This window comes from Mastacembelus armatus, chromosome 19, assembly GCF_900324485.2.
Source record: "Mastacembelus armatus chromosome 19, fMasArm1.2, whole genome shotgun sequence".
Taxonomy (NCBI): domain Eukaryota; kingdom Metazoa; phylum Chordata; class Actinopteri; order Synbranchiformes; family Mastacembelidae; genus Mastacembelus; species Mastacembelus armatus.
The window spans coordinates 16,586,066-16,614,061 of NC_046651.1; the positions used below are offsets into that span (position 1 = coordinate 16,586,066).

Here is a 27,996-nt window from a genome sequence, read left to right on the forward strand (position 1 = left end):
AGAAGAAGATTTCAGTATTTTGTTATTATACCAAGATATATTTTATATTTTTAGGGCTTTAAAAATGTGTTATGTTATTTTAACAATCACTCGAGCAAAAGTAGACAAAACTATATGTCTTAAAGCAACGTGTACGTGTGTGTGTGTGTGTGTGTGTGTGTGAGAGAGAGAGAGAGTGTGTGTGTGTGTGTGTGTGTGTGTGAGTGTGAGTGTGAGTGTGTGTGTGTGTGTGTGTGAGAGAGGGGCTGGCTTTGGGTGTGTGTGTGTGTGTGTGTGAACACTGGGTGACTGCAGCAGCAGCAGAGCAGCTCGTTGTTTCGCAGCGGACAGGACGACTCCGAGGATTTTTTCTCTTTGTGGACTCCAGGAAACACACAGGTGAGCCAGTCCTTTCTGTTCTCGGGCTTTCTGCTGCACAGCTGACTCATTTATTTATCTAGGCTAATGTGTTTCTCCCACTTTTCCTGCGCACACAGGCTCCATACGTGTGCTCAGGTGAAGGTGGCAAAACAGTGTGCGCTCTGTTTTCCCTCAGTGCTGCAGTCCAGGTCGGGCAGGTGCAAATGTTGTGGGTGGGCGGTGTTTTGTCTCTTATGACCCAAACCTATATTCCTGGAAGTTCGGGGTATTGGTTTATTTATTTTAAGGTATGCGTGGAAGTATTTTCGTATCACCGTGTCGCTATCAGTGCAGTCCTGAAGCCACTTGTTCCACTGGGCTGGTCAAAGCTGGGATGGAAAGAAATTTGCGCATATATTCGCTGTGATTGTTTTTAAGCTGTGTTCCTGGTTCACTTATGGAAGACGCTGGCGTGAATCAGCATGGTGACACAAAAAGTGCATAGAGAAAAGAGAGATGTGAGTACAGCTTAATTACACTTACAAACTTTAAACTTGGTAATGGCTCATTGTTTGTTTGTTATGCGCCAAAATGATAAAACTATAACTCAGAAAATAGTTTATTGTTTGCATAAAATCAGCTGGGCACCATCGTTTATTAAGACTTTGGCCTTATTTGTGGTTAACTGGTTTATTGATACTCTGGAGATTAGTAATCATTAATAACTTTTAGGTTGCCAGGTTGGAATAAAGTATAAATACCACAATGACCTATTACAAGTATCTTTGTTACTTTCATCACTGTTGTTGTTGTGTCATTAATTAAAGTCAAGTGATTAATAAAGTTGTCAATAAAGGGTCAAGAGAGTTTACTTTCCAATAGGGCGTGCACAGATGGTAGTGAGTCATTTTTAATAGCTGTTTAAAAGGTAATGAGTTTTTAATAAATGGTTTTATTCTCATCGAATTGTAAGAAACATCAGTCACAACCTGGCAACATCAATGTTTTTGCTGAACTTTGAGGATGGCCTCATGATACGTGGGTTTTATCAGCAACACAATCATAATTTCATGCTGCTCTGAAAAGATATGTCTTAAGATATTTCCACATCACAGAGAACGAGGCCCACAGGGTGAACCCACTCATTCTTCCTTTACCGTGCCAGTAATCTCATTTATGGTTCGGCTCAATGCCAACCCCAAGTGGTTTGGGATAAAAAAAAGAAGAATATGTTTACATAGCATGTTTCAGTACAGTGTATGTAGAAATAATCCCTTATTAAAGTATAATGTTGGGTCTGTATTTGTCAGCTGATGGCTTTAATCAAAGGTATGAAAGTGTATTTGGCTGTCTTACTACTGTTAGCTGAAAGGAAATACAAGGATAGCTCACATCTTTTATTGATCTTTATGTATAAGTGTGAGGTTAGGTACTCTATACACTGAAAGCCTCCTCATATAGGCAAGTAATAACTTAATTTCAGGATGTTTGATGAACATCAGAGAGCAGAGACTGTGGGTGAAGAAGAGCTGTTTCATGCCCAGCTCTACTGATCAATAACCAGGAAGAAACCGATAGTCTAAGGTGTTTCAGACACCACCTGCTGTTTGGTTCGATTCCTACCGTCTCTCATCATGCATGATCGTGCTGGTTGTGCTACTGACAAAGCAGACGTGTTTGCATTTCCCTCCTGGAGTTTCCATACTTTCGTCAGTGAGGCAACACCACATTGTCAGAGCCTTTGCCACCTTGTGTAGAACACACACAGTGTAAATGCAGATGTGTTGAGACAATTTTGCTGTGAGTTACATGAGGGAGGCAGCTGACAAAACCACACTGAAAGGCCTTTCACCAGCATGCCCTTTGTCTGGTTCATCTGTTGTCCTCTAGTTCATGACAACAGCCGTCAAACACCACTCACGTGGCAGCATTGCTCTACCATCAGTCGCAGTGTTCAAGAGGAACTCCACAGATTTGACACATAAAAGTCTGTTTGTAAGTCTTGGGGAGTACCTGGGTTTGGGATATGTATGAAGCCTTTTATGGCTAGAGCACAAGAGAGCAAGCTGCACAAAACCAGATAAATTGCCTGAAGTAAAATAACATGAATCAGTGTCAGTTGGGTTCGAAGTCTACAAGTTTAAAAAATAAAAAAGAATAATCCGGCGGTGTTCTCAGACCTCGGTATCTTACTCCTCAGCTGTACTGGAGGAAACTGGCTTAATAAAGAATAAATCTGGACTGTCTGAGTGGATGCTGTAGGTCAAACAGGGACTGGACTTTACACTGGGTAAAGCAGCCTTAGGAAGTAGTTGCGAATAAACACAAAGTGAGGAATCTCTGCATCATCACTAACTCTTTCCTATTTCATTTCTCTGTTTGCTATCCTATAGTTTGATTGCAAAGATTAGCACCTAAACTGCTAAGAGATCCTCATTGTGCCTCATACTGTGACTGATTCACAGCAGCTGTGCAGATAAAGCTGAGAATTCTCCAGTGTTACTGCACGGTGGAGCAGGATTCACAGTGTTGACCCTTTGATCAGTGACAGAGACAGAGAATGGGCGGCCAGGCGGAGATTGTACTGATGGCACATGGCCTAATCTGTAGATTATCCGTCATGCTGCTCCATTGTGCACACAGCTAATTAAGAGATGGAGTTTTGTGTTGCAATATCACATTGCAGTAGCACATTATTTAACTCCAAAAACTTTTAAAACCATCTTTTATGCAAGAGCACCTTACACTCATTCACTCTGGTTAATTGGTTGTAATCAGAGAGTGATTTTACTTATCAGCAATAATTTTCTCCTCATGCTGTCAAGTTGGCAAGAAAGTGCATCCATTTGTCTGTTCACCAAAATTAAGTGTACCATGAATATTTTGAAATATGTGAAGACACAATTAATGTCTGTTTCTGCTAAACATTTGGAATATTAAGGAAACACTGGAAGAGTGAGTGTCTGTATATCTGTTCGTGGTGTTTCAGCAACAATTCTGCTGGAACTGCTCGTTCTATATGGCTGTTTTTAAAATGGTCCAATATTTCACAGAAAAGTTTTGTGTAGCCAAATTTTGTTTTTACTTATTTCCTACTACATTAATCATCTCATGATCCATCAAATCTTTTTGTGCCACACTCCCATGATGTGCTGTGGAGCAGATCAGGCGACAAGCTCTTCACACTGCTTGCAGCCCCTTGCAAGTGCTCCATTTGAATCCCTCACAGTTCCAGCAGTCGAAGGATTACTCATTGTTTCCATAGTTTTGGAGTTTTCATGGGGACGGGATGCTAGCACGACACCCAACCCCCTTATCCTCCCTTTTTATCCGGGCTTGGGGCCGACCCTGGGGGAAACGGGATTCGAATCAGGTTCCCTCTTACTGAGGGGTGATAGCACTAAACACTGTCCTGAAGTGCCCTCATGTTGCCATATAAGCTAAGCCAATAATTTTAAATGGTCATATATGATATTGAATGAATACTTTGGTGAAAATGTTTCTGTACTTATATATTAATGTATGCATTTTGATTTCTTGTAATGAAAGGTTTTTCTGCTCTAGTGTTGGAACTTTTACTTAACTACACCTCAAATTTGAATAATAATGATAAGTACAGTATCCCCCTGAGGTGGTAAACAGTTTGTTCTGGAAATGTTCATTCTCTTCTCAATCAGTCTCTCTGAACTCCAATCCCACCTCAAGACAACAATGTACAGCTTGTTATTCAGAACCACATCTCTTTTAGTCATACGCATTATTTTTGTCTTTATCTGCACAGATTGTTCTCAGCTCGAGGAGAAAAGAAAGTGTCTGCATCTGCCTGCTCCTGCACCTGAAGATACCCGCTTCTCACATATAGATCATTTGTGTACAGCACACTGAGTGCAGTCAAGGCTGCACTTGGACACAGGCCTGTGTGTTCAACATGCAAGACCAGAGATCAGCCCAGCCTCTCTTGCTCTTGCTGCTGCTCCAGCTGCTTCTTGCCAGGCTGTCACAGCTGTGGGCCTTCCCCTTTAGCCCATCCCTGGACCTGGATGTCACTCCCAGGACAACTGTCTTCTCCAAAGGTGAGGGCAAACATAATCTTTTAAATCAGAGCTTTTAAGACTGCGCAGCTCACTCTCCCAGAGGCACACAGGAGGTTGAATGCGTGCATAAAAACACTGGTTGGTTACTGTAGTTTGGTCTACTATATTGTCCAGTTGTCAATATATTCAGCAGTTTGAGTTGAAGCACACGGCTCATGGAGGTGCTGATCAAAATCATCATTCAATCAATCAATCAATCAAATCTGGCAACCTCTGTTCAAGATGCATCCATGCAAACACACAAGTCTAAAAACTCTTATTTGATGCTGTTCTGGCTCCTTCCTCCTGTCCCTGTTAAAGAGGTGGCACAGTTTTTGAAGTTGGCCTTGAAGACAACTCTTTCATGCTTAGAGTTATTAACCGCCTCTCTCAAGCCCTGTCCTAGATCACGCGGCTCAGCAAACACTTCTAATGAAACAATAGACAAGAGGCCCCATAAAAAGGACCTGAGCACAGAAGGCCTGATTAGTGTCCGTGTAGAAAATACTGCTGAATAGGTGTATTTTGGCACAGAGTGGGTATTTACACACACCATCAGCACCTTTTCCTTTCTAGACTCACCTTTCCCCCCCTCACTTCCTACCTACTCACCTTTCCACTCCCTCACCCCTTGCTCCCTGTCACTGCGGCAGAGGCTAACACTGCAGCTGCAGCGATAAAGGAACTCCGGCACTGGCAGACTGATGGGATGGCTGTGCTCATGCCTCCACTCCACTTCACCCCTCCCCACTCTTCTCCTCTTCAGTCCTCTGAGGATGAATATTATTAGAGGATGGGTTGAGTGAACAGGGTCGGCTGTGTTGCTAGCCGAGCGCTCCGGTGAAACATCATCTCACACTGCAACAAGAGCTGTAGCAGTGTGAGATGATGTTTTGGAGCTGGGAGAATTTGCTGTTTGACATTCAGAATCAGTCATGATGTGAGATAACAGAGGAGGAGCTACTCTTTACTGTGTGGTTCCTACTTTATGTTTGTTTTTCTTGATCTAAATATTTTATTAGTTGGATAAAGAGGAAATCCTTCTTTAGGGTCCAGGTTTTGCTTCACGAAGCACTGATTTGTTGTGTTGTAGAGAAGTATTGAGTCAAACATATTTATGGCACACACTGCAGCCCTGTGACATACTAACACTGTCTGGGGCACTAGTTTTACAGCTACTATTGTGAAGCAGTTTACTGCAGCCATTGGGAGCTGACAGCACCGGGCTGGTTGCTAGTATATACAGTTATTTATCAACCAGATGAAAAGCACGCACTCGATTAGCTCTGAGGAGTTCATCGGATTGGGCCAGCTCGTGTAATTCATGAACCCTCATTAGAAAGCTCATTGTCTATTCTGAAAGCCCCCTCCAAATCGTCATGCTTCTGGCAATTTATTTACACATATCTGATCTGACGCTACTTCAAATAATAAATTACACAGACTCTGCCCACTTTGTGTGCCAGAGCCACTCTATCATCGCAGATTTTATTTTTCTCTTTGCCCTAATAGAAAGTCGTCCTTGACCTACTTTCTGCTCATCAGGGGAGGGATGTGAGTGCATGTGAAAGTGCATGTGAGTCAGCCAGTGCATTTCCTCCATGTGTGTAAGAGTACATAACACATGTATAGAGAACATGTGTGGACATGCTGTTAGCCATGTCGTCATCATCAGCATCATCATATGCGTCCTGTGTCACTGTGTTTATGAGCTCTTTTTCATAAAAGTGATGTTTTCCTGGGTGTGTAGAACGGTGGATGTTGTATATGGGAGAATGTGGGAGGATTTATTTATTGTTCTTCAGCTGGGGTGATAGGGCGCTCATTCATTTACAGTATGTTTTACAGATGGCCTGCACAAATGGGAGTACAAGGGCACACTGCATCAAAGAGAGCTGAGATTTATAAGAAGGAAAATCACACTGACTTTATTTTATGGATATGTCGAGAAATACGTGTGTTGGAAAACCCAATACTGCAGAAATGAAAAAGAACAGATTCTGCTTGAAATGTTTCCTTTTACAGTTGGAAACAGGTATTTTTCATGTTTTTCAATACTTTACCAAAAGGAACAATAATAATCACTTAATTGAGAAAATAAACAGGCAAATTTCATGACTCAGTTTGTGTGTATTTGTTACAGGGGGGCTGTTTCTCTTCCCCAGAGGTGAGATTAATGCTTGTCTGTCTGTTCAGTCCCAGCTTGGGCTCTTCTGCTGCCACCAGACCTGAAGTAATGCAGCTGTGAAATATTGATGTACTGTAAGTTGTGAGTTGCTGCTATGATAAGCTGAGATGGCAAAAGAGCTCGTTATGGTTTGCGCTGTTATTATTATCATCATGGCGATGGCGGTGATAAACCCTGCCAACTTGATGCTTTTTTTGTTGATGAAGTGTTTTCTTCATCCGGTATGGTAATTACAGTGTTGAGAAAAACAGACAATTTATTGTTCACTCTATTATTGTCTTAGCAAACAGGCTGAGCAGCTGCATCTACTGCATATTGAACACAGAAGAACTGATGATGTCCTCATTTTATCAGCAGGAGGCTTTTTAATCTCTATCTCAGGTCTGTTGTTACATCAAACTGCCACCACACCACATATGTTTTGCCATTTTGTTTTTTCATGCTTGGGAGCCTTAAATCCACTGAGACATCCATGACACTTTGATGTTACTCTCCTATGATGGTGCTGGTGTGTGATATGACGAGATCTTACCGCTGACTCACCGATAGCATCACGTGAAACCTGAATAAACATGGGGACTGTTTCTGTGTTGTATGTGGGGTTTGGCTTTTCTTTTCTGAGATGAAAGTCTTGGCTGTGTTTCATCTCATTCTGCAAAGTCCTATGAAAGTTCTGGCTCTTACACAAGCTCTGAAGAGGCTATTGTGCTTGTGTCATCATTGGTAGTGTGGTAAGTGTGTCTGACATCTCTATTCATGAAGAACTGAGTACACATCTGACGTTCCTATTTCTCTTCAAACCGGAAAGTTGGGTTGATTTTCATATTAGGGTAAACTCGAAGGCAGAAGTTGTACATAAATATTCATGTAAAATTCTCATTTTACAGTTTCCATTCACCTGAATCCCAGCTAAAATATGTCTGCATTTAAGTGTATTGGAATGTATCCTTGCAGAAAATTGTGAGGTATTTCTGTCTGAGATTTCTTCTGCAACCTCAAAATATAGATGAATAAAATTTTGTTTGTGCTAGAGGTCATAATTCAAAAGTAGAAAACCTACACTTCCTGTTTAATGTCCAGTTGTAAATGTTAGAGCAGCGGACTGTGTAATAGTAAAGGGAATAACTGAGAAAACAACACTGCAACTGCTTTACAGTCTTTTTGTACAACAGAAAACCCAGTTGTGTTTTCTTGCTTACATAATACAAAACCATTTTCTTGGGCCTGGTAAAGAAGCACAGAGATTCTTATATAATTTGGATAAAGATGACAACAACTGGCAGTTCTGAGTGTCCAGAGACGTTAAAGTCACTCTTTCCTTCTAGCGTTTGTTTCCAAATCTCTTTGTAAGCACGTACTTGTCCGTGTGTGTCACGTGCTTCCCCCATAGTCAGACTAGCAATCAGTGAGTCACACTGGAAGTCACACAGTCTGATGACTGTGGTGGTAGATGCACAACCGTACAGTGGATTTACTATCACGCTGGTCCCACATGGAGGATTACAAATATGTCCAAACATGAGTGCGCACATTCTGGATGCACCACCTGTGACGGCTCAGTGTAAAAACACACAACACACACTTCTCAGATCTTCTGACTCACTGACACAAATCTGTTCTCTCTTTTTCAAGAGACAAATGAAGGGTGAAATAAGTGTGAAGTGTGTGTGTGTGTGTGTGTGTGTGTGTGTGTGTGTGTGGAAAAGCTGACAGATGTTTTTTAAGTCGTTTTGACCTCACCCCTTATCGAGCGATGTACCCTGAACATCCACACAAACAAGTCTGCATTAACACACGTGCATAGAGTAAATAGAAAGCAGCCAGTAGGATGACAAGCCTCTGGCACACCTCGGTGCGCTGTTAACATCCCTCATTGATTTTGTAGCAGAGCACAAGGTACAGTGTGTGTGAGTGTACTTGTGGGCCGGTTTGAGTTTTATAGCTTGAGAGTGAGGACATTTTGAGAAAATGAGGACAATCTGGTTGATTTCATAAACATAGCTGTAAAACTCTGTGTGTGTGTATGTGTGTGTGCGTATGCTGTGGATACAAAACTGTGGTTTCTTGTTTCTGTCTTCACTAATCAATATTTCTGTATTAGTGTACAATGTAAAAAGTGTCATTAGCAGTAACAGACCCACAGAGAAGTAGCTCCTGATCTGCATCTTTCCACAGCTCTGCAGTTTAACTTCTTAGCATTTCAGCATGATTTAGGTGATTGTTTGGGTTACCGATCCTGTGTCCAGACCCAGCTGAAAGCAAGATAAAGTTGTAAAAATGGTTTTAAATGAAAAATGACATTTCTGGTTAGTTTTTGCCTTTTAAATCAGAGAGAGGAGAGAGAGAAGTATTTTAAAGTGTGGGTAAAGCTGTAAAAATCCTTGATCCTGTTGGTTTTGTAATGCAAGTCATTTTTTGTTCTCTGTACTTTCTGCAAAAAACAAGGCCAATTTCTTTTCCTATTTTTTCACATGTTATATTAAGACAGATTTTAGATTCAAGGTTCATTAATATTTACTTCTATGATTCAGACTGAACACTGGTTTTCTCTTTTATACATATTATCTCCAAAGATCATAAATAACATACAGTCACATCATTGCCAGGTCTGAGATCAGGGTCTCACTGACTCTGCTGCCTTAGGGCCAAGGACATTTTGTACGTCACCATGGACCTTCTCATCAGCATTGTGCTTGCAGCCACTGTTTTTATAAGACACAGATCGAGGCTTCTTTTTCACCCTTGGATGACTCACAGGTAGTGGGCTCTTTGAAATGCCATTATGTTTGCATAATGTTGTCTTCACACGTGATCTTGGAGAATATTCAGTGTTGTCATGAGGAGGAGGGTGTTGTTTTGTGTATTTTTTGTATGTTTGAATGTGTGTGCAGTTTTTTTAATTCAAAGTGCATAGGTTGTTGTTTTGTTGTGTGGGTGCACCTGTATGCGTGTGTGTTTCCGTGTGTGTGTGTGTGTGTGTGTGTGTGTGTGTGTGTGTATAGTGGAGAGGGGGCCCTGCTGCGTGACTCGTATCCCATCCGGCCAGAGGCCCCCCTCATCCTTCAGATGAATCCACCCCTGGCGTGTCCTGACCTTTGGCTGTGTTGGAGGAGCTGCTCATTGCTCGCTCAAATCTGAAGCTGACTGGCTGTGAGAAATAATATGTGACAGAGAGATTTTACTGAAAGTTACACAAGTTTGTGCTGCCTTTGCGACTGTGGGAAGTCGAGGCGACAGGTTCTGGGAAACTTCTGGGAAAAATATATACTAAAAATAAATGGGGTGAACGTAACACAAAGACTCCATCGGCGTTCTTGGATTGTCCTATTATCAACAGAATACATCATGGAAATGTATTTAAAGGAGAATTACAGTTTATTTTAAGTTGGGTCTTACTTTCACAGCTTTGGCCTTCATTCCAATCAGTAGGTACGGCTGAGATCAAGGAAACAAACATGAAAATATAGATGAAGGGTGAAGTGTGTGTGTGTGTGTGTGTGTGTGTGTGTGGGTTAATCAGACAAACAAACCTCCAGGTTTGAAGAGGAAACAAATTCTTCCTCATTCAACTTGTATATGTCTAATGAGGGATCGTTACCAACATTTCAGGTGTGATAACTTCCAGTTTTACCGCTAAATAAAGCAGTTTAGATTATGCGGTTAAGCTGCTGTCTATTTACACATACAAAACAAAGAAAAGAACAGGCTCTACCTGTTGCCTACGTTTCCTGAAATCATTTAGGAGAAAATTCACATATAGAAAAGTTTATACCAGTGGCTCAAAATAAATGCTTTGAAAATTGATGATGCTGTATTTTTTTTTTAAATGTCACTGCTCTGAATCTTTAAAAATGTGGAGAGTTGATGTTTTGTAGCTGTAGTGCAGTTTCCTCTACCAGGAGCTCTATATACAGTGTCATTCCCAACTGTCATGCAGATAATCAGTCTGACAGGCAGCACAGAGCCAGTATGATAATAACCTAATTATTGACCAGGAAGAGAGCTCCTGTGCTTGTCTAGCTGTTCGTGATAGAAGTCTGGCAGGTGGGTGGTAGGAGACACCTCAGTCTGACTCAGTTTTTTGACTTTCTGGAGAGTCGGTGGGTGCTCGAGTTATTGTCATCACCCAGTGTGTCCATGTGACAGTTAGTCATGTGGGGAAGAAAACACCCTGCATGTGATGTTAAGGAAACTCTAAACCGTTTTCATCGTGTTGTATTACACAAGATCAAATCATGCTGAGAGACACACTGTCATCCTCATTATCGTCATGGTCACTGTGAACTAGAGCAGAAAATGCAGCAGTAATGCTGTAGTTAAGATTGTAGAGGTGAGTCAAAGCAGTGATGAATGTGTCGCTTTGCCTTCTTCTGGCTTTGTTTTATATAAATGTGGAATTCAGTCTAAGTTGGGAGCATCCTGTAACTGGTTTGGCAGCATTTCTAAACCTGATTGCTGTCTGCCTCGTTCTGTGTTAATGACAAAGACTGAAATGATAAAGCATCGCTCATAATTTTAATCTTTTTTTGTAGTAAATCCATACTTGAATGATGCTGAATGTATGGTCTCAGCAGCATGAACATGGATTTTTCATTCCTCATCCTCACAGGTTTGCTATGGCTGGGTAGAGCTGGATAATGCACCTCAGTACGTTTTTTGCAGGGATGGATTATGAGTCAACAGACTGAAAAAGATACAGCACAGCTTTTTGTTTTGCAACTCTCCATTGCCTTTTTTCACATATGCTTATAGGTGTTTTGCTGTTTTATAGTTTCATATCCCTGAACAGTAAAATTAACAGCAATTTCCTAAAGATAATAATAATCCCTGTGCTAACTAAACCAATTTCCATACAAGTGTTTGCTAGTCGTGAAGTATTACTATATATAAATTGTATTGGGGCTGTGGTTTCTGATGCTGCTCAGGAATAAGGTATTTTTCTAATACCTAATTCAGTATTTACTGGTTGATACAAGTGTCCAGTCCCCGTGGACCAGACCAGGACCAGACAAAACTACTGCAGGCCATCAGATTTTTTTAAACAGATTTTTGTATCGTTACAGTTTAATTTATTGCAGAGATGAATTGCCACTGATCCTGATCCAGTTTAATATGTTTAACTGAAAGTGTGGATTATATAATATAATACTTCACTTTGCATTGTTGGTTAATCATCTTCCAGCTGTTTTTCTGTGATATCCTGGCCTTTCCAGCTGCACTGGACCCGTCTTGCTCCATCGGAAGCACAATGAGAAGGAGAACAGATTAACTGCGACAAGCGTGTGGAACCTCCCAGCACAGTAAATTGATTGGTGGAGGATAAATATAGGCTGTCTTATTACTAGAGCTGGGGCATACTGCCACCAGTTCACAATAAAATAAGCTGTTCTTTCTGCATGTGTGGCTTTCTTATTCTATACGTCCGATGCATTTAATCAAACATTAATCTCTCTAACTTTTAGTGCAGGATAGAGCTCTGTACCTTCTTCTGTACTGATGGAGACCTTCCACATCCTCAGAAACAAACAGTGTCCTCCTTTTCACTGTCTCACAGAGCAATCTGCCCCCATTTCTGAGGTGTTACTCTGGAGTGATCTCAAATATTTAGTTCAATGCGCCAGGCCAATTATTTTGCAGTGGATAAATAATCAGTTTGCTCTCATCACGAACAAAAGATCAACAACAAACATAACACTCATTTTATTTTAATAACACTATTCAGTGACGGAGCTAACCCTCATTTGGCCCAGATACTGTAAAAACCTCTCTCTCCCCCACACCCCTCTTTCATACACACATTTACACAAACACAGCAGTGATGATGATGCTGTGGCAGTACTGCTGATGTGATTTGGCAGTACTGGGGCATGATTCCTGCTGAATGCCCTAAAATTTTTGCCTCCCCTGTGCCCCCATCCCCACATACTGTCTCGACAGTCTGCTCAGCAAACACTTCGGCGACCCCCCATCTCGCAGAGCTCACTCTCATGCAGTCACACTAAGCATGCTCATCTGTGGTGTGTAGGTTCCTGGAGTATAATGTCAAAAGAAAATCTTTTATACCAAATTGCTTCTACACTCTGCAAGTAGAGAATTTGGATCCTGTAATATTTGAACATCTTTGACTCTGGTTTTTGACACCGATACCACTGACATGTCAGACTTTTGTTTCATGGTTAAACATCTCTACAAAACCATTTAGATTGTCATTTTTCAAAATAAGGTACGCAGCCCAGTCCTGACACCTAGTCTCTAGTACCAGTGTCTAACAATGCCAGCTCCATCAAAAGCACAATTGTGCATATCATTTTGTAGTACATTATATGAACATTTATTGCAGATTGCAGATTACTTAGAGATAAAAATGAATAGTTGAAGTGAATTATATATACAATCACTCTCCAGAGTCACATAACAGAGATAGTAATGACAGGGCTATTTATGATATCAATGAATACAAATACTGTAGAATACTATTGCCTAAAATATTACTTTGTTATGTAGCATTAACATGAAAATACCACAGTGTTCACAGTTTTGCTGTTTACAAAGAAGAAGCCTTGTTTGTTCTAAAGTGTGTCACATCTCTGCAGGTCTGTTGGACAGTGCTCGTTTCACGGGCTCTTCCCAGAACTACAGCACCCTGCTGCTGGAGGAGGAGGCCAGCGTGCTGTATGTGGGAGGCAGAGGAGCCCTGTATGCACTCAACATCTCCAACATCTCCACACCTGCAAACCTGGCTGTGAGTGCCAAGATGCTGCATGTCACAGATAACCATGTAATTGCCACTGCTAACAAAGACACAGTTAACTCCACTTCACAAGTTTTTCTCCCTTTTGCTAAGTGTTAAAAGAGGACAAACTAATAATAGCCTTAAGCAGATTGAACAAATCCCATTGTGTTCCTCCAATTTTATGGATATCGGATTAAATGCACCAGGCATTTATTCAAGGGTTACTGAAGAGAGTCTGCACACAGTGACGCAGCCAGAAAATGAATTGTGCTGTCCTTCTTTCTTTCTTCCTGTTTATGGCAAACACACTTGTTTTTATCCATTTTCTATCTATAGGTCTTTCTGTTATATATCCATGTTTCCCTCTATTTGTCAAGCTAACTGAGTCATTCTTATCACCTGCTGCTGTTTGCAGATTGATTGGGCCGCTTCCCCTGAACAGAAGAAGCAGTGTCTAAACAAAGGCAGAGACAATCAGGTGCAAGGCTGCAGCTCTACTCTCTTATTATAATCATTATTATTAATATTTAGCCTTTTTTTTGTCCACTCATTGGCTTATTATTGGAGAACTTAAATGAAGCAACAGTTGCTTCATAATCTACTTTTTCTGGACGTGAGGAAAAAATTACTCATTCGCTAAATCCTCATATAAAAGAATCACTTGTTCATTCAGTGACCTGTTTTTTCTGTTCTCTGCAGACAGAGTGTTACAACCACATTCGCTTTCTGCAGCGATATAACGAGACTCACCTGTACGTCTGTGGAACGAACGCCTTCAGACCTCTCTGCGCTTATATAGTAAGAGGTTATGTGATTTGAGCTCAGTATAAGTATGACTGGGATCAAAATGAGATGAGATGATTCATTGACTGTTGTCCCTGCTCTCTCTGTAAGGATGCAGAGCGGTTCAGCTTTTCCTCAGGCTTTGAGGAGGGCAGAGACAGGTGTCCATATGACCCAGCCAAAGGATACACTGGCCTCCTTGTGGGTATGTATCCCAAACATTAAACCTATTTATCTATACCTTTGGTTAGTTGCATACACGTATTGTAAAAGATTCATGTGATCGTAGAAACACACAGGGTAGAAGATTATTTCTCTTGATCTTCTGCTCAGTTTTTTTGCACAGTATATTACAAAAGTAAAGTTGCAAATTCATTTCCATGTGATTTATCTCTGATGTTCATGTTTTTTTTTGTTTTTTTTTCTCGTCCTCATTAACAAACTTGTGTGATCTGTTAATCAGATGGTGAAATGTTCACGGCCTCTCAGTACGAGTTTCGCAGCTCTCCAGATGTGCGCAGAAACTTCCCCTTCCCCACTCTTAGAACAGAGGAGGCCCCCACCCGGTGGCTTCTGGGTAAATACAGCACATGACAACACATGTCAAACAGAAAGGAGCAACCCACAGATACACCAGTTAATGAGTAGGTTTGTGTGAAATGCCTGCAGCCACACACTGGGTTATGCAATTTCACTTGCGATATTCTACTAAATAGACCAAACCTCACTGACATTTTACACATTTTTATCTAATTACATGTTTTTGTTACTACAGAAATGGTCTTGACCTAAAGATTTAAAAATCCCGTAAAAATTGCACTGCAGTGCAGCTCTCACTGGCTTAGTTGTGGATATTCAATCATACTTAAAAGCTCCATCTTTAGTTTCCAAGGAGACACTTCCTTGGTTGCTAATAGGTCTGTGGTTGTGTGTGTGTACTGGTGTGTCTTGTTTGTGTGTACAGAGGCAGATTTTGTGGGCTCTGTGCTGCTGAAAGAGAGCATCAACAGCTCTATCGGTGACGACGACAAGATTTACTTCTTCTTCACGGAGAAAAGCCAGGAGCAGATTGCCTACCCGAGCCAGACCAAGGTGTCCAGGGTTGCCCGTGTCTGCAAGGTCAGAGAGAGGAGCCAACCAAACCGCTATTATCCAGATTAATGGTTTCACTGTGTTGGGAAAGTTAAATCTAAAAAATGACAAAACTCAGATCACAGCTTTATAGTGCATAGAAGGTCATGGAAAGAAAGGGTTGAAAGGAGGAGAAAAGTTGCCCGTCTTTCCAAACGCAAAAATGCTGGGATAATTTAATGCTCTATGTCAGTGGTGCAGAGTGAACTGTAAATGGATTTAGGGAGACTTTCTGTTCTCATGTTTCCTCTCAGTTGCCATTGTTCTCTTCAGTGCTGAGTGAACGAGCAGCTGGGCGTCTCTAATCTTGGTTTTTTTACTGATGGTGGTTCTCTCTGTGCCACTGTTGCTAGGCAAACTACAAGTCCACCAACTTCCACCTCCAATGGCAAATCTCCATCTCTTTCTTTGCATCTCGTCCTCTCCCCCTCCTCCACCTCCTCTTTTACCCTCTCACTATATTTCACTTGTGATTAGCATCTGCGATCTAGACAGCATGCCCAGCAACCATTCCTAGAGGTCTGTCCTCCTCCTTCCCTTCTTCCCTCCTTTCTTCCTCCGCTGTTTCTCGTTGTTAATGCATGATGGAGTAACACAGTGTGCTGCTGTACTGAGGTCACTGTTACTGGTGTTCCTGTATGGGATCAAAGAAAGTGACTGGAAAAAGGATCAGAAATCATTTCACACAGATTCCTATCACCTTTTTTGGGCTGTGCAATGATAACATGAAAGAGAGAGTATGTAAACGAATGAGGGAGTCACCTACCACTTAGGAATCAGGTTTAAAGAGGCTGAAGATGTTAAACTGTCCAAACTGATCAAAAGGCAGTGGTTCTGGGAGGTACCGATGTAAATGGCCATGTACTTTTCTATTTTGTACCATCTGGAAGTAATAATTCCAAACAATTCTAAAGATTTATTACTTAATGTCTTACCTTCTGAAGTCTTTCTGGAACTGTTTCACCATAATTTATAGCCCAGTTTGAGCTTTGGAATACATAATATTTCTGGCTTCATCTGTCCATTAAAGTGATGCCTCTTTGTCATCCAGACATCGCTGTATTTTTACACTAATCTTCATTAAGCATTTACGCGGGCATGGCAGGAGCACGCTTGAGCCACCTGGTGTGAGTGGAAACTGTGTCACTGCTGGAAAACAGCGGTGAGCTGAAAAATAAGCAAGACTGTGTTTTCTGTTCACTATCAGGCCACAGCAGGGTAAGAATTTAAAACTTATTTTGACACTGACGCCTTAATTAAGTCTTTTCATGGTGAATTTGGTGATGCACAATGTTGTCATGTTTGGATCTGACATTGATAAAAGTGTTTATTTACGTCAGGGTTTTGTGTAGCTTCACTGAAATGACTCTTACTCAGATTTTATTGACACTTAATTAGTATTTTATTGATGAAATAACTCAGGGCCAGGAGTTAGGATGCAACACAGTGTCCCCAGTTTGAGGCTGGCTGGGGACCGTTCTTGCATCCACTGTCATCTCTTCACTGGTGCAACTATACACCTTTAAATAATATTTGTCTTTGTTTTAGATGTTTACATGTATAAGTAAATGAATGCAAAATATACAGGTGTAGGTAATGAAATAATCTTCTTATGATTCAGTCTGCATTCAGAAGAAGTCATTTCAGAAACAGTGTCTGGACTCCTCTTCTTGCACTTTATCAGAGTTGTGGAGTTTTCAGCGCAGTCGAGAGTATAATAACTCAGCCTGAACTAGGCCACAGCAGTGCACGCAGATGTCCGTGGCAGCCAGACTCCATGTTGGTTGGTGTCAGATCTGCAGATAGTGAAGGCCCTGGCAGTGGCCCCTAGCCTGAACCCACTGAAGACTTGCCATTTTTGAGTGGCCTAACTAGTTGTCCTGTTCCGTTTCTCACTTCCCAGCCAGGCTGCATCTACTTCAGCAATCATGACCTATTTTCACAGAGTAGGGTGTAAGTGACATGAAAACAAAACAGAAATTGATGCCATTTGCAGATTATTTGACACTGAGTTCCATATATCTCAAACAAATTAAAAAAACTTCATGTCTGTGTCAACTTTCTTATTTCTGCACAGGCATATCTATACAGTACTTCAATTCATGAGCCTTTTGTCTTGTATTTACGTCATGGCGGACAGCGTGTTGATTGACGTAGACTATAATAACTGGTATCCAACTGTATAAGATCAGTTTATGTTATATTTTCAGTGGCATCTGTCTTACCCTTGCTTTGCTAACCTCTCTGCCAACACCAACTCTTCACAGGTTTTGTTTTTTAAGAAGAATTAATACCATGACTGGATGCATTTGTCTGCAGTCCTCCCCTCTCTGCGTCTTTCTCTTATACTAAAAATTGACTTGGTATTATTGATGGAAGTGTTCCTAATGCAGGCATTTTTTGTTGATAAGTATGTGTTATGGTGATGTAAGCTACTTTGCCTTATTGTGTGGGAAGCTGAGGCAGGCAGAGCATTACCCTGAACAAATGTCTGCGAAAGACATAAACAAAGAAAGATGAAGCTCCATAATTCAAACAAAGAAGGAGAAAAGAAGTCTACATCTTTTTGTTCTCTCTCTTCTAAATGAGGTGTGCTAAATTACTCTTTTATGGAGAGATTTCTTGCAGCCTCGCCTCCCAGTGCTACCGAAATGCAATTAGAGCAAATGTGCTAAAGTAGGCACACTTTGAGCCAGCAGACTAACATTTCAGCTCCACTTTCATAAGACTCTATCACTGTCTTTGCCGCTTGTGTGTGTCTAGTTTTGTGTACATTATGCTTTCCTGATTGCTGTGTCACACGAATTACAATCTTAGATCAATAGCAATTAATATGACATATGTGAGTGTTTGGCTTTGTGTGATTTGAAAGAACATATCACTTTAATCAATATGTTCATCCATCTACTGTCTCCTTTGCCCACAGACTGACTGGGGCGGCCAGAGGACCCTGCAAAGGAAGTGGACCTCCTTCCTCAAGGCCAGGATGGTGTGTTCGGTCCCAGAGTATGAGCTGCACCTTAATATCCTGCGCAGTGTGTTTGTGCTGCAGGGTCGGGACGCTCAAAGCAGCATTTTCTATGGCGTGTTTGGCCTGGAATGGTAAGAGATTACATCTAATTCTGCCTTCATCACTCACTTTGTTTAAATATGTTGTACACAATTTGTTCTTGTTTGATATTTAGGAAAATATGGTTATTCACTTTATGTCTGTCTGTTAAATGTGAAGGTACAGCTGGCAGCCATTAAGCTTAACATAGAGACTGGAAATGGGGATAAAACTAGTCTGGCTCTGTGTAAAGGTACCAAAATCTGCCAACCAGCAGCTCTACAGCTCATTAATCACCAGCATGACAAAAAAACCCCAAAGAGATAAAAGAACAAGTTGTGATTTTGTGTAGAGAAGACAAGCTCATGGTGATGAAAAGACTCCTGCAAGTTAATGTATCTGGTAAAAAATGTTTGATCAATATTTGGCTGCACAGCAGAGTTTGTAATGCAGCTCAGTGAAATTCAAGAGCTCGGGGCTCAGGGAAAGTTCTTTTTTAACAAATCTTTGTAGAATTTTAACAAGTTTTAAAATGAAGAGGTAAAATTACAATTCGTAGGCAGAAATAACTACACAAAAATGTGTGTCTGACACATACATAAATTGCAAGGTGATAAAGTGCATAGAGACTTCTGCGATTGTCTCGGGGCTCCTATTAGTGCATGAATGTCCTTTAAATCAAATGTCCAGCTCTTACCAGTGAAGGAGCTGACTTTATCTAATGTTCTCCTCTGATTTTCTGCTGTAGCTGTAAAAGTTCCTTCTGGAGCTAATTAGCTCAGCTCAAACCATTAAAAACAATCTGAAGGCAAAAGTGCAAAAATGTATGTGGTGATAAAGTTCAAAGAAAACCAAACCTGACTCAAACCGATGAATATAATGTTTGTCTTGAAAACACTTCAAGTCAATAACAGATGACGCTGAATTCATTTAAGCTGAATCACTCATATTCCAGGTGCTTTTCTCTTCTGTATGTGGACTGTTTTGTTACCTTGGATCCCTTTTCTTTATTTCCTGACATCTGACAACTAAACAATTAGTCTGTTATTCGTAAGAGAATTACTTCAAACCCTGGGTGAGGTTTTAACAGATACAGTCACAGCTGATGTCTCAGCGTCAGAGGACGACGGCTGCCAGTGGACAATCTAGCAGCAGTGTGTGCGTGTTTATTCTGATATGCAGAGTCACACTGCATAAAACTGTCCCAAGGGTGTTTGAATTCTGATGGAGGATAGCATTGCAACAGGACAGTAATGCTATCTCTCTTGCTTTTTGTCTTTTGTTCCACTGCTTCCGTATCTCTGTAGATATTTGAGCTGAGTCTTTGTCGGTCCCTCAACTGCAGCTGCTGTCAAATCTCTGCTTTGTTTTTCTCACTTTTTCTGTCTTGTCTTGTCTTTGTGCTGGTTTTGTCTTTAAAACCTACACCTGTGTGAGCAGTAGTCATCACTATGCATTAGACTCAAATGTGCAAAATGAGTAAGCCCCTGAGCAATATCACTCATCGGTTTTTGGTTTCACTTCGATCTCATTTTTCCCACCTGAATGCCTTTGAAGGCTGAGGTGGGCACACAATAGATCTAAGAATGTGACAGACATTTTCTCCCACTACTAATCTCACCTCTAGGACTTAGATTAAGGGCCACCTGGTTCCTCACGCCCAACTCATGCTGTTGTTATGCTGTTGGAGAAACCTTTTCTTTCACTAAAACCACAAGTGAGACTATTTTATTTATGAGTCATGGGGAGTGGGTATTTCAGTACGGTGAGTGTGATGTTGAAAAAGCTGCTAAACAAATATTTCCTTCTGGAGTGGATGATGGAAGTAGCTACTGCAGATAAAGAGGGAGAATTACACACCTGTCAGTGACGCCACTCCCACAAACTGATAAGGTCCAAGAGGAAAATGTGGGTGAAAGAAACAAAGCTTCACCACCTTAGTGCTTTCAGTTTTCAGAGAATAGAAGGCTGCTCCCAGTAGCCTGGTTACCTTTGACCCTGTGTGTGGCTGCTGATGATCTGTGATGTGTTTATTCACTGTGAATCATTAATCCTGAACGTGTCTGCTGGATGTGTCCGCTGGATGTCTTTCAGGAAGAATATCAAAGCGTCTGCTATCTGCCAGTACGCCGCCTCAGATGTTCAGAAGGTTTTTGAGGGGCCGTACATGGAGGTGCAGGACTCAAAGTGGAGGGAGTACACAGGGAAGGTTCCTGAGCCAAGACCTGGATCTGTGAGTTTCATTAATTAAAACCACCTTTTCCTGCATCATTAGAGTCTTTAATGTCCCATACTTAGAACACTGTGATTATTTCTCTGGTTTTCTTGACAGTGTATAACAGATCTGCACAGGTCCCAGGGCATCAACTCATCTCGAGACCTCCCTGACAGTGTCCTCACTTTTGCCAGAAGGCACCCACTGATGGCCAACCAGGTGCACCCAATAGATGTCCGTCCACTCTTGTTCAAGAGGAGTGTCAACTATGTCAAGATAGCTGTGCACAAGGAGCCAGCGCTGGATGGAAACATCTACACTGTTCTGTTTTTGGGAACTGGTGCGTTTAACTGTTGAACAGCCAACAAATCCCAACAATGCATTGTTCTTTGGTCATAAACCAAATCCTTTTGCAAAATGTAGACCCACTTTAGAAAGCTAGATGAAAGGTTGATAAGGTGGTGTCTTTCCAAACAGATGATGGCTGGCTGCACAGAGCCGTAGACATTGGTGGAGAAATGCATATCATGGAAGAGCTGCAGTTGTTTGATAAACCGCAGCCCATAGAGAGCATGGTCATATCTTCAGCTCAGGTATGTGTTCATGTTTCCAGAGTCATAGGTTCAAATAATGAGGCTTTTAGTATAAATGGCCTATTTATGTTAAAGTGTTGTTACACAGAAACTGGGTGTAACAAAGGATTTTAATTTATAAAGCAGGATTTGTACATTTTTAAACTATTTGTGTCTAATTTTTTTTCAAATAGGTTAAAAGTGTAAAACTATTCTGCAGTGAGAAGGCAACAGAGATTTTAACATTTCTTTCATAATTTGTTGAACAGATTCTTGTTGCCTACTGTGATATTATTCTTTAAAGGTCAAAAGGAAAAAGCAGTAAAATGCAAATGCAGTTTAAGCAGATTGATCAAGGTGTACATGTTTTGTTTCACAGCGGAGCATCTATCTTGGCTCCCATTCTGGAGTTGTGCAGGTTCCGATGTCCACCTGTCAGAGGTACACGTCGTGTTATGACTGCGTGTTCGCCAGAGATCCGTTCTGTGGTTGGGACGGGAAGGTGTGCGTGGAAATATCTTCACGTGCACAGAGGTAAGAGAACAGACCCAAGCGAAGGTACACACATTGATTCATGTAGACACAAATTCACATGTCCAGCAAGGAGGCACGTGCACAGACAGGCGTTACGTATGTGCACAGCCCGAATTACAGAGATTTGACAGAAAGCCACACAGATAAATTTACTTTGCTCGATCATAGATCCTGAGTCTATATGTCCCTAAACCTCCTCTGCAGTCCCATCTGCTTGTTCCGCTCATTGTGTGCTTCCTTTCTTTTGCAAACTCATTTTATCTATTTCTTCTTTCTGTTGTCACATGGGATACATAATCATTTTTGAGGTGATATGGATATTTGAATTGAATTGAAAGATAACATAAAACATATTCTGACGCTATATAAATTCATTTTGTTATTAAACTCAATAATTACAGACAAAATAAGTGCAATGCTTTTAACACTGTGAGTATAACAGTAATTATGTGCTGTAAGTAAGTAATGGTATGATTAAAGACATTATTGTGAGCTCTTTTTGGAATGAGCTGTAAACAACGTTAATCATTTTGACTCAGTATTCATTTTGGCATTGCGCAACCTTTTTTGTTGATGTTTATTTCTTCTGTGTCGGCTCAACAGCAATACAATAATCTAGTCATCTAATTATTTATGCTGCTTACATTCCCTTCCAACAGGATTTCTATGAAAGCAGGTCTAAGACAATGTAGTTGATGTGGAATATTCTCATTAGCTCTGTTCAGTTCAGCAGGAGCTTCTACTGGAGTAGGAAGGTTTGATACTGAAGATTTGATTTCACTGTTTCAGATCAAACCTTACCCAGGATGTCATGAGAGGGATCAGAGGCTGCAGGGAGAATTCAGGAAACGGTACGTGTCACAATGCCCACACTCATACATCTATTATGCAACATGCATTGCCTTTAATTTTTAGAAAGTCTAGTTCTTTTATTTTTACCTTCCATCTATTTCCCGTAATTATATAGCCTGACTCACACACACACACACACACACACACAGATTATGGGGTGAAATGAAGTCCAACATATACTTTGCTCCGCCTGAAAACTCATGCATTTAGCAGCTATTAAGGGATTTCATTAGGTGTGCGTTTCCTACCCATCCCCCAGGTCCCAGCGTGTACATTTTAATCAGTTCCTCTATTGCTGGAGGTCAAGCAGTCATACTGGCTGCATTGCAGAGCTCACTACATTTAAAGAGGCTTATACGATGTGATGGAAAGTGATGATGAAACGTTTAGCCACACAGGTTGATCACCCGCACTTTGAAATTGTAACCTTGGTGCCCTAACTTCTTATTTTATATTTGTCTCTCTGTCCTGCTGAGTTTTCATCTTGATGCCTCTCTCACTTTCTTCATCCTTTTATCCTCCACTCTTTAGCTTATCTGACTCATCTTTCATCTCTTTTTATCTCTTCTCATGTCTTTTCTCTCTTTCTGTTTCACAGTTGTCCATCGGAGGCGATCTGTGATGTCGGGAGATGATGTGCTACTACAGTGCGAACTGCACTCCAACCTGGCATCTCCACGCTGGACACTAAATGGCAAAGAGCTCCAGGGATACGGTCTCAATTCAGGCTACCGCATTGGCACAGATGGCCTCCTCATTATTGGTGCTCAAGCCCAACAGAGTGGCTCTTATCGCTGCTTTGCTGTGGAGAACTCTGTCTCAGTCCTGGTTTATCTGTACACAGTCAGGGTGCACACAGATCCATACTTCCCTGTGGAGCCTACAGCCACAACTGACCCCACCACAGTTTCAAGCCTGACTGTCTTCTCCACCAGCAGCCCCACTGAGCAGCCTCTGCCCTCACCTCCCGCCCCGGTGCCTCCAGGACCTGAGTTCCAGACCTACAGGCACATGGAGGCTGTGTACATCTCCTTGGTGGCGGTTCTTGGAGGACTTTGCTTAGTCTTGACTGTTGTGCTGCTTTATGTGAGCTTCTGCACCAGACGAGCCTCCCGGGATCGTAAGTTCTCCCAGCAAGGGCTGCAGGTCCTGGGGGGCTCTGAGAGAAAAAGGAGCTCCCATCTCGAACTCAAAACCATCTCCAGCCACTGTAATGGCCGCCAGGGTCGTCGGTCCATCTCTGTGCCAACCTTTGGGGATCTTGGTGATGGTTTCCTCCAGATAGTTCCAGGTGAAGGCCGGCTGTCTCCCACCAAAACACCTCCTCCAGCCCCTCCTCTTCCTATGCCACCTCCACTTCCCAACATGGACTACGCCAACGGGCTGTCGGCCACTCTGCCCAGCGTGCTGAGAAAGATGAATGGGAACAGCTATGTGCTGCTGAGACAGGCCGACCCTGAGGGCATGTCCCCACTGTACCACTCCTTCACAGAGGAGCTCAACAGGATCCTGGAGAAGAGAAAACACACACAGCTGGACATGCAACCTGATGAGAGCTCCATCTAGGGTATTCCGCTCAGCCTTTGGGCCACAGTTATTTATTTTTACCCCAAGGGTGAGCCATTGCTGTGGGTAGAACTGACTATTGTATTAAACGCTGCTGTTATTTACCCAGTGTCACCTGTAGGTTGTGTCCTAACCTGAAGTGAAATGTGCAGCCTGCTGTGTCTCCACAATGGACAACAGTAACCAGATTTTGGTATTCAAAAAGTGGAGTTGTGAAAAATTTGGCCATAGACTGCTACTACCGTAACAAATATCCATGAATTGGGAGCTTAATGATGCTACCTCAGTGTAGACTCTCTAGAGGCTTGTGAAAGATGACACAAAAAGGCAAAGGTGCAAGCTGGGACATGGGTAAAAAAAAATAAATCAGGCATCATGTATTTTTTAAACCACTGAAGTGTTCAGAAAGTTTTCAGCGCCATGTAATAATAGCCCCCAATGAAATGTGATACTCCACCAAAAATCTATCTTGTGCATTGTTACATGGCTGAGCTTTAGGCTGTGGGGGATAATCAGGATTAATTACCTGGCATCCCATCTCCAGGTGTGTTGCATCAAAGGTAATCAGTGCTGACCCTCCAGTATCTTCTCACACATGCACTAATCTATTACACTAAAGGACTGTTAAAATATAAAACTATATTTTTATTAAACATGCTCAGACAGAAGCAAAGAAAAGTAGTGGAAAAATACATTCTGGCCCACAGTCTATAACACAAACAGATCCAGTTTGCAATATATCAAACAGAAAATGAGCAAATCCTGACAAACTACGATGAGCAAATGGTTGTTTTTTTCTTCATAAATAGCCATTAATCAACAGTTAGGAGCCTAGTGTGACTAAACCACTACTGAGAAGGAAACTGCAAACTTTGTAAAAACCAAAAGAAGTCGGTTCTGGTACAGCGCATAAGAGCACAGGAGGTAAGACAAATCATAAATTTCAATTTAGTCAAACCACTCTTCCCTCATTTTCCTCTGTTCTTGTGTAAATAGCAATAACTACAAAACCTTTGCAGCTTTTAGTAGCAATGTGTTGTGCTAGTGCCAATGGAAACACCTGTAGCAACAACTTGGATTTGTTTTCCTCGTGTCTTTCTGTTTTTAGCATCTGTGTGAGAGAAGAGATAGGGCTGTGTGAAAGGCAGATTGACTGGGTCTATTATAGACCATTTAAGGAGCAGTCAGTTTGTGGCCAGGTTAATTGAATCCACTGAAGACCACAGACTGGTATTCAGGGCCAGGAGGCTGAGGGGAAACCACAACACACACTACAAACAAGCAGATGAGATACTGTTGAGGAAACACTCACTTGCTGTTTTATATTTATACACCTTAAACACACTGGTACTTCGTCAGACTGAAACCCGATTTTTGGATGAGTATTCATTAGAGTTCACTGACAACTGAAAGATGAAAACATTACTTTCTTTAAAAAAATATGTTACTAAATGGTTTTCATCTAAAACAGCAGTGAACAATGGACACGGGTTTGTGTTTGTCCTCTGCTGTGAAAATGCTGCTGGTGGATAGTTGCCAGATCTGAGTAGAGGAGACCTTCACACATGGAAGCCACCAAAGCATTCTCACTGTTTACCTGACACAAGAGCAATGCCAAAATAACAAGAACTGCAGAGGTTACAGTATTTTTTTGGCAAGCTGAACAGCGATTAAATGATTGATTACATAGTACTGTCCATATATAACTTAGAGGGAAGTGAATGAAATTTATCCCTGAGTAGTTTGTAATCGTGTCATGGCCAGTGGTAAATAAAGATTTGTCATTCCAGCAAAGTGATGAATCAGCTCTGGTAGCAGTGGTTCAGCAGCAGCAGAGAGGACAGGAGTTTTTTCATCTGTTTGCATGGAGAACTGTCATCTCTGTCGGCAGAAGACCAAAAACAATTAACCTGAGTGTCCTGTTTAGCCAGGCAGAGGACAGATGATGAGGCAAGGAGACAGGAGCTGTTTTTGCACTTGTTGGTATATAAAGCTCTTTCTTTATGCCAAGCTACAGGCTAACTTTTACTAAAAAAGAAAATATCCATGTCAGTACAGTAGTAACAGGCCAGTCTCTTTATTAAACACAAACTATAAATTGTTAGTGAACATATTCGCTTAGAATCTGTCCGGCCATTTCTTAAAAATAGACAGATGAAGTCTTTTTAATGTTTTATATATATATATATATATTTCACCAGTGGACTGCCAGAAATAATCATTTCAGTATTAGATGCTGAAAGTCTTTGGATGTGTGGACTGACCTATTTAAGTCATTTGAAATTGGAAAATAGTTTTCAACAAGTCTGAGGTTGGTATATTTTTCACCATATGCCTGCGTGCTCTCCAGTAAAATATTTTAAATATGGCCATGTCATGAGGCACAACTATCCTCTTCTATCTTTGCTGTCTGTCACTATGTATAAATTGGAAAATGGCCATTGTTATGGATGGAACTGAACAGAAAATATCACTGTATACGCAGATGACATACACTGTAGACCCCACTGCATAAATAGCATGTGTATTGGAAATTGGAAAATTATTTTACCATTGATTCAAATTGGGAAAGATGAATGTCTGCTGGTTTGTGCTGCTACTCAGACCTTCCTCTTCCATGCCATTCAAGATCTCATGAGTTTATGTATCCTACATATTTACTCTTATATTTAATTCTAAGTGTTTTAGCTGTGGTCACTTCTTCCTTGATCTTGCCTGGCCATCTGACCCAACCTACATGTCCTGTGTACCCATGGAGAGAACAGATGATGCACATGCTTGCAGAAGCTTGTGTACAGTTGCATGTTTTCAGCTTTCTTCTCACTAGTCTCTTTAACCTTTTACTTATCATCCTCATTTTCATTCATCCCCTCTCTGCTGCCTCTTTTGTTTCTTCGTCTCATCCACTCCACATGACACTATCATCTATTACTCACTCTGCTCACCGTCACTCTCTCTCAAGGACCCTGCTGAGTTTGCAAATGGACATGATGGTCCCTAATCAATGAAAGCCAGTTTTCAAAGTGCACTTGAGTTTTTGTTGGCAAAAGCAGACATTGGAAAGACAATGGGATTTCTTTCATTACAGTGTACAGTGATTTTCTCGTGTATATGAATTTTTCTCATTGCACAAATTTCCGATAACAATCAGATAGCTTGTTTATGAGCCTTCGTTCATAAATTTGAATTACAAACAGGGCTGAATGACTGACCAAGATCGTTTAATTTTTAAGTCTGTTTCACTGGAGCATTGAATTTTATTTAAATCAAAGTTGCAAAAAAATAATAATTTTTATTCCATTGCAAGTTTAAAAATTGTAAAATGACTGCAGCTTCTATTAAGTTCAACATATAACTGTTATTGTGTGTTACTGTATATAAAAGCTCCCCCAATCAAGTTTCCTTGTCATTAATTTGTGGATGATCTTTACATGTTTGAAACATCATCTGAATTAGCAACCACTGCTCTTGCTGTGTTTACAATGGACACTGGCTCTGCACTGTATACTGTACTATGGACTGTGGACTGATGAAAATAGCATATTGGGTACGAGTTTTACTTTATCCTGTCCCTGTACATAGACCCCAAGTGAAGCACTTGTTTTTGCAATTTAAACAGTAATTATACCATGCTGTGCCAATATGTAATTTATTTCTTTAAGTGTCTGCCAAAGAATCTGGTTTAGAGTTCACATTTTACACTGTTTTTCCATAGGTTCTTGGTTAAAGTCGTAGTAAACCCCTGTAAACTGTGACACATCCTATCAAGCTTCTTCTGAATGACTTTCTGATGTAATATGTGGTCTTATATGAATATAACAGCTGAGGTGATATTCTTGCTTTTTGTGAGATAGTTTAACCACCTGAGTTGTTGACAGAGACAACTTTTTATATTGTGTGTTATTTATTTCAGTTCATTAAATTTCCATTGGCTTTTGTGCAGATGCACACTTTGCATTAT

The 27,996-nt window shown here is 41.1% G+C and overlaps 1 protein-coding gene across 3 annotated transcripts; it reads left to right on the plus strand.

Moving 5' to 3' along the window:
• The first annotated feature begins 248 nt into the window (after window positions 1–248).
• sema4gb (sema domain, immunoglobulin domain (Ig), transmembrane domain (TM) and short cytoplasmic domain, (semaphorin) 4Gb) lies at window positions 249–27,980 on the plus strand. 3 transcript variants are annotated; one of them, XM_026315419.2, is made up of 15 exons: window positions 249–378; window positions 4,121–4,412; window positions 13,194–13,378; window positions 13,749–13,811; window positions 14,033–14,131; window positions 14,228–14,321; window positions 14,580–14,693; window positions 15,081–15,235; window positions 18,174–18,349; window positions 20,391–20,529; window positions 20,629–20,851; window positions 20,989–21,104; window positions 21,463–21,617; window positions 22,407–22,468; window positions 23,068–27,980. In XM_026315419.2, exons 2-15 carry the CDS (start codon window positions 4,268–4,270, stop codon window positions 24,033–24,035), a joined length of 2,694 nt encoding a protein of 897 aa, XP_026171204.1. In that variant the 5' UTR covers window positions 249–378; window positions 4,121–4,267; the 3' UTR covers window positions 24,036–27,980. The 3 variants fall into 3 exon arrangements, with proteins under 3 accessions (XP_026171204.1, XP_026171207.1, XP_026171205.1); XM_026315422.2 differs by having other exon boundaries at window positions 13,194–13,342; XM_026315420.2 differs by lacking the exon at window positions 249–378 and adding an exon at window positions 810–857.
• Window positions 27,981–27,996: the final 16 nt, after the last annotated feature.

Bases quoted from the DNA above. Each gene is read 5' to 3' on its own strand.
- sema4gb (XM_026315419.2), top strand. From the start codon at position 4,268: ATGCAAGACCAGAGATCAGCCCAGCCTCTCTTGCTCTTGCTGCTGCTC. The intron at 18,350-20,390 runs GTAAGAGATTAC...GATGTCTTTCAG, and splicing joins GGCGTGTTTGGCCTGGAATG to GAAGAATATCAAAGCGTCTG. The intron at 21,105-21,462 runs GTATGTGTTCAT...TTTGTTTCACAG, and splicing joins TGGTCATATCTTCAGCTCAG to CGGAGCATCTATCTTGGCTC.